Here is a 6,926-nt window from a genome sequence, read left to right as displayed (position 1 = left end):
GGTGCCGGGTGCATCCGCACACAGTAGCCCCGCCCCAGGCGACAGGAACTGAGGGACCGCGCCAGGACACTCACCTCCTCCTTGTCACTCTGCCGCAGGTGGTTGCAGCGGTCCAGGAAGCAGTGCCCGCCCGCGACCCACTCCTTCTGGACGAGGCTCTGGAAGCCGGCCCTGGTCCTGCAGTGCGGGTCCATCATCACTTGCACCAGCGAGGAGACGAGGCAGCAGAGGTCAGAGGCGTTCTCCTCTAGGAGCCAGGAAGGAGGCAGGAAGTTAAAACCTCCAGAGCACTCACACTCGCACACAAGAGCAGGGCCCCAACACCAGGCCTGCCATGGACAGCCCAGCTCTAATTCCCTCAGAACAAGGGCAACAGAAAGAGGGGATGTTCCGAGTGCAAGAGGGCGGCTTCGCCGGCCAGCAGGCCCCCGCACACAGGGCACTGAGCACGCGGTGCTCGCTGAAGGAGTGAACGCAGCACGGCAGACACTGAAGCATGTGGGCATCCCGTGTGCTGCATGGGAGGCTGGATCACACATGCAATGGTGACCTGCTGGGCTCTGCAGACCAAGCTCACCACCCGGGGCTGCGTGTCCACGTCTCCGTCACTGAACTCACTGCTCCCAGAAGCTGCTCTCGGACCCTCCTCAGAACTCCTTTCCCACTCCCAGCCCCTCCGCCCTCCTGCTCGGAAAAAGTGAGTCTTTCTGGACATGCCCAGTGCTCCACGCTCGTGTGTCTAAGAGGTGGAGGGCCTGGCTCCCTGCCTGGCCAGACAACTCTCCGTGGCCGAGTCCCCCGGCCCAGCCTTGAAGGGCGCAGCACAAAGCCCTCACAGTGACAACTCCAGCAAATACCTGCTTACTTCATGGCTCACAGCCAATAAACACATACATCTGCATCTGTGCGTCTGTCTGAGAGCGTTTAAGGTATTAGAAGTCAGGGTCTAAAACCCCAGGGTTTCCTCTCCATAAAGAGAAGAGCAATTCCAATGGCTATTTTAAAATGGCCCACAAGGATGATGGCACTGGCATTAGGGGTCAGGGACAGTAAGAAGGGACTGTGAGCAGGGAGAGCAGTCTGGCCCTGGGACTTCCCCCTCTCAGACCTGCCGTCACCCCACCTTCTTCCCACCATGAGGACTGAGCTGTCGCTGTTGGTTAGGGCTTTTTCAGTAACACGCTTCAGGCCAACCCTCCCAACTGGTTGTCAGCTCCTAGAAGGCAGAAGCATAGAGCTCTGCACATGGTAGGTGCTCAATCAATGTATTAAAACCTAGGCCAGCGAGCCACCATCAGATGGGGTAGAAGCCACAGGCAGACACTTTTTCCCATCTGCCCATAAAAGCTACATCTCAGCAGCCATGCAGCGTGTCAGAGAAATGATAAGAGCTTGAGGGCAGGAAAGCAGGAGGCAACCTACGCCATTTGAAATGTAGGGGCTAGAAGAACCTATGGTCCTCTCAGCAGCAGTGCTTTGGCTCGGGCCTCACCAATCCCAGCCATACACCGTGTGGCGGCTCACACCTGCTCTCACACACGGTGAATGCCTATGCCTGTCCCACCCATAGCAGAGTAAGCCCCCGAGGAACAGGAAATCACGCACCACAAAATTCCTGTGGCAGCTGTACAAGGTTGTTGGACAGTAACATATAAAAATAATAATTAAACCATGGGTCTCTTTTTATAAAAGGGATTATCCAAAGATTGTAACTTTAACCAAGTTGAGTTAATATAAAACAAAATCCCAAACATTAGAAAATGAGCTTCGGTAAAGACACCAAACAATTCCTTGCTGGGCCGCGAACAGATCTGCCAAGTTCCAAGCGAAGGAGTTTATTTTTAAGCTGAAACACTGAACCCAACGCAAAGGACTGCAAGGTCAGGCAGGAGGCGGGCAGAATCCTGAGCTGGGTCGTTGCTTCCAGTGGCATCAGCTGTGCCCACAGGACCCAGCCTCAAGCACGCACATGGAGACCAGGCTCATACCTACAAGAAGGACGCTCGTGTTCTGTGCGTCCAGGCACTCTATGACCTCGATCGCCTTCTTCAGGCAGCGTCTACATGGAAAAGAGACAAGGAAAGAGATATTCGTTCCGGGCTTGGTACGAAACAGGAAGAGATTGAGAGACAGTCCACGCAGATCTTCAGTTTCTGTCTTACTTGCTTTTGCTAAAACCTCCAAAAGAAACAGATACTGCAAGACACTCGTTTGCCTATTAGAAACTCAACCTTTCCAGAAGGGACTCTCCAGATTGGCGTAAAAACGCTCCCAGGTGATTTCTAAACTAGAAATCCTCAGTGAGAGCTCGGACAGAGGCCGCGGTGGGTCCCGGTGCGACCTGCCAGGCCCCCACTGAGCGCTGCACGCCCACCGCCTCAGTCACGGCCACTGCCCGGCGGCCCGTGTGCGACAAGCCCCACCACGCCCAGCGGGCCTGCGAGTCTCTAGCTGCACCAGTCCCTCTGCGACGGGGCCACTGCTGGCAGCTTTGCCTTTACTCATCCCCAGGGCTTCCCGCAGGCGGTCCTCTGCCCAGGGGCACGGCCCCACCCCGACCCTTCATCTGCTTGTGGACACTCAACCTCCCCTGCCCACAGAAAGAAGGGCCTTGATGACACTTATGGCTGCTTGCGAGAACATATTCCAATTCTGAGACACGCAGCAAGCGCTTCAAAACATATCTGTTAGGGAGCGTGGGAAGGGAGGCTCCTCCCACAGTGCACAGGGCCCAGCCGAGAGAACGGCGGGCTCTGCACGGGAGAACGCTCACCCCAGGATCAGAGCAAAGGTGTTTAGTCCACAATCAGCACCCCTCCCCTGCCCCACCCGCTTCCTCCCGGAGGCCGGCACTGCTGCCGCAGCAGGATCAGGCTGCCTCACCCCCACCCCCGTCGCTTCTCTCAAGGCCTAGTCTACGAGAGTATGTCTCCTGGGGAGCAGGTAGCATGCCTGTACATTCTGATCCCATGTGCACAGATATGATAAATAACAAATGCAAAATGTTTAACTGTGAAATATAAAACACATTATCTGTCAATTTGCTTTACGACCATTAGAGAACTATAAAAGTCACAAGCAAAACAATGGCTTCAAATACCTGATTATGTCAAGCCAGCTGCTGCTTTCCAACAAAGAAAACCATTTGATATCTGTGTCCCAAAATTCAGTACTGTTATCTGGGGGGAAAGAGCAGAGAAGTCAGGTGGCTCACGCACACGCCTGCACAGAACCTGCGCTGCTCAACGCAACGCGCTGCTCGCGTGCGTCCAGGCACAGGTCTCCGTTTCCATCAAGGCGCTTCCAGACCCCAGCGGGAATGGCTCTGAGCTGGAAGGCCCTGGGAGTGTGCGGCAGCCAAACCAGGTATTACTGCTGAAGGAAAAGGTGCCTACGACAGGCACAGAGCCACGCCCACCTGGGGCGCAGGAGGAGAGCGGCATCCTTTGGTAGAGATGGTTGACACCTTGGGCGGTGTCCTCCCACTTCACCCTCACCTACGATCCAGGGAAGTACCACAGGTTGCTGCTCCTAGAAGTGGTACATCCTGGTGCCATGAGGGCCCAAGGAGGAGACCCAGCCTCCACTGGAACCCTAAACACACCCATTCATCCACCTTGCATACCACTACCCCGTGCCCAGCCCACCTGACTCAGAGCCCTGCATCCCACAGATGTCTACTACTTCAAAGCTGCAAATTCAAATCAAAGGCTGATGGCCTGCAGGTCCCAGATGGTGAAAACTCTAGTGGAGACTCACAGTCCTGCATCAGCTAGGGAAAGGGCCAGGGACAAGGCAGCACCTCCCACCGGATCCGCTGTGTGTCTTTCCTCCGTGACAGAACACGTTTGCCAGCATCTCTCACCTATCAGAAACAGCTGTTTAAACTTCGAGTACGCAGTCTGGATGTCAGGCAGGGACAGGAAGTTGCTTGATAGGTCTTCGGTTTTGACAATTTCATAGGGTGGCCTGTGGATGACCCTGTAAATTCTAGGCATCAAAAGTAATGCGCGATTAGAAAGGCAGGCATGAACTAGAAGGGGCTGATTGCTCCTGAGCACTCGCTCCGGCCGAGACCTGTGTGAGGAGCTTTGCAGGTGCCCTCCCATGTGACCCTCACCTGCGAGCGAGGCAGGCACACAGGACCGCCATGCCAGGCAGTGCGCGTGGAAAGGGAGGTGTGTGGCGTACAGCTTCCTGGCCCGGGATTAAGCCGTTTATACACTGATCGAGCCATGATTTGAACTACGGCAATTTAACTCCAAAGTCTATGCCTTTTCTCCTTTGTTTTTCGGTTTTATTGGGATATAACTGACACACAACACTGTCTGAGGAGTACAGAGTGATGACTTGACCTACATATACTATGAAATGACCACCACGATAACTTCACAGTCATTATCTCAAACATGTTCTTTTTTCTTTCAATTTTGTTTTGTATTGGTTTCAGGTGTACAGCTTAGTGGTTAGACAATCATATACTCTACATAATGTTCCCCTTGGTATTTCCAATATTCACCTGGAACCATATGTATGTATTGCAATATTATTGATTATATTCCCTCTGCTTTACTTACGTCAACGTGACTATTTTGTAACTATCAATTTGTGCTTCTTAATTCATGTACTTTGGGTTTTAACTTTTTATTTTGAAAATTTTCAAACGTGCAGCACAGTGACGTGCACCATGACCTCAATTGGACAGCTGTGAACAGCACATACACCCGGCCACTGCCCCTAACGCTCAGCGTGCGTCATTAAAAACAGCCACCTGAGGTTGCACTCGGGAATGCCATGCTGTCAGAGGTAAGCAGATATGGAGACACTACTAGGAACTGCCCCTTGCTTCTCGGAAAACAAGAACAGAGCTGAACAATAACAAAACGCTAAACAGCACTGACCCATCCAAGAAGTTCTTGTGGGTTTGTAGAATGCCATCGTCCTGTTCTTTGGGCAGCGCTGACATTTTTAAAAGGGCACATCCATTGTGGTAGGACCAACACCATATCTGCAGAAGGAAATGAAGGTTTTCTCAAATAATATACACGACCAACAGGGAACAGGTAAACTTAGCATTTAAATTCAGTCATAGAGAAAAATTTTTAAGTTCAATACGAAATGGCTGGATTTATTCAACTTTGCTAAGTTAAGGAAGAGCTTCAACGAAAAAGACTGACTGGCTTAGAAAACAAAACAGGTCTAGGAGGACCCGCTCAGACTTGCTTCTGGTCTGACACACACCTCTGACCTGGCCTTCGCACTGGGAGCCTAGAGGCTGACGACACCATTGCTGTTGTTACTGGGGCAGGGGCTCCTGCTGGAGTGAGGCTGGGTGTGCCAGGACTTCACCTGCATCGGCTCACTCCATCCTCACACTGGGGCAGGTATGATTATTATCACCGTTAACAAGAAGAAACTGAGGCCTGCAGACCAAGTAACTTCCCAAGTTACCCCAGGAGAGAACGTCAAGGACCAACAAAGGGAGGGAGGGCAAGAGAGGAAGAAGTCCTGTGAGTGCCCACAGCAACAGTCTCCGTGTTTTTCTGGATACACCGGCCATTTTCATCGGCTGGTTGGTTTGCTGTTTGGCAGCAGCAAAAGCAGATCAGCAGTGCTCCGGGGCACTGACCTGCCAGGGGGGCCTGGGAGGGAGGCAGGCGAGGCTGAGGCTGGCTGGGGCCACTGAGTCCATGTATGGACTTGGTGCCTGGTACATGGCCTGGCTAAGGGTTCCAGAGTAGCTAAAGCCCAACCTCGGCTCTGCTGCCCGGCATCGGGCCCGGACTCACAGGTCAGCCTGGAGGGTTTCAGCTGCCACTGCTCTGCCACACTCCAGGCACGACTGGGACGGCTTCTAAGAAACCGAGGGCTTTCATCCGTTCGATCTCCTTTCCTGCAGCAGAAAGGCTGGCTCCTGGATTCAGCCGTCACTCGTTTCCTACCGGGGCACGACCACACGCTAGCTCAGCTGAGGCGCTAAGACGAAATTCCCTGACTCTCCTCTATTTGAAACAGTAAATGGAAACAAGCCAACTTCCTGGACAGAGCGACTTCTCAGGAATTTAGCAAAAAAGCACGCCCTCCCCTATTGTAATATGTACTATTTCTGTCTGGGAAAGGGCTACAGGGTTCTTAGTGTGAATGACTTGACAATAGACAAGAATCATAGTTTGTTAATCCTGTTTACCTAAAGAAAGGAAGGGGAAATTATTCATTATTTCATACATCTTACAGGGTCTCTCTTCATAGGGCCAAAACCAGAGTTTTAGGGGCACAGCTGGAGGCCAGGAAGCAGTGAAGTAAGGAAAGGAACTATTAAGGAGGTAAGAGGACCAAGACAGCACAGTGTTCCCAAAGCCAAGACAGGAATTTAAAAGGGAGACGTAGGCAGTGCCAACACTGTAGCGAGGGCGTGGGGGCCCGGGGCGCAGGCTCGGTGCCTCCCGGGGTGAGTGGCAGTGCGGGCAGCAGGGAGGCAGCGGAGAGAGTGAGCTCAGACTCGCCCTATCCTGGCAGCACGTGGAAGGAGCGTCAGACAGGAGCGTGGCTCTGCAGGAAGAGCCGCTTCGGGTGGGGAGGGCCCGGAAGGGTTACGGGGAACGGGAAGACTGGGGAGCAGGTTCCAGCCACGCAAGGGCAGGAGACCCAGAGCCCAGGCAGAGGCCTGGGGTCGGGAGGAAGGAAACGAGCACAGAGAAGGAGTGGAAAGGAAGGAAGCTGAGGGAGGTCTTGCAATTGCTGTCCAAGATCCCACTGAAGGAGGGCCGAGTCTCCGAGAGCCAGAGAGTTCAGAACGCATCATACAGCCCAGGGAAGAGTGTGGCACCAGAAGGAGTTAATCAACAGGCGAGACGCTGAGCAGAACGAGGACCCCTCCACGGCAAGCTGAGTTCTCACGTATCCCATCGAGTGAATAATCTATAGCC

The 6,926-nt window shown here is 53.3% G+C and overlaps 1 protein-coding gene across 1 annotated transcript in view; it reads right to left on the bottom strand.

The window, feature by feature from the left end:
* The window catches only part of MTMR12 (myotubularin related protein 12), a 39,442-nt gene that overhangs the window by 8,728 nt on the left and 23,788 nt on the right, over positions 1 to 6,926 (bottom strand). Inside the window, exons 9-13 of the mRNA XM_014544894.1 lie at positions 4,902 to 5,008; positions 3,866 to 3,990; positions 3,101 to 3,179; positions 1,989 to 2,059; positions 75 to 247 (exon numbers count right to left, since the gene is read on the bottom strand). Of these exons, the coding sequence (XP_014400380.1) occupies positions 75 to 247; positions 1,989 to 2,059; positions 3,101 to 3,179; positions 3,866 to 3,990; positions 4,902 to 5,008 (555 nt within the window). The remainder of the gene's footprint in view (positions 1 to 74; positions 248 to 1,988; positions 2,060 to 3,100; positions 3,180 to 3,865; positions 3,991 to 4,901; positions 5,009 to 6,926) is intronic.

The sequence above is a fragment of the Myotis brandtii genome, unplaced genomic scaffold (assembly GCF_000412655.1).
Source record: "Myotis brandtii unplaced genomic scaffold, ASM41265v1 scaffold384, whole genome shotgun sequence".
Lineage (NCBI taxonomy): Eukaryota > Metazoa > Chordata > Mammalia > Chiroptera > Vespertilionidae > Myotis > Myotis brandtii.
Note: the sequence above shows the minus strand (reverse complement) of the source record. Positions and strands in the feature narration are given on the sequence as shown.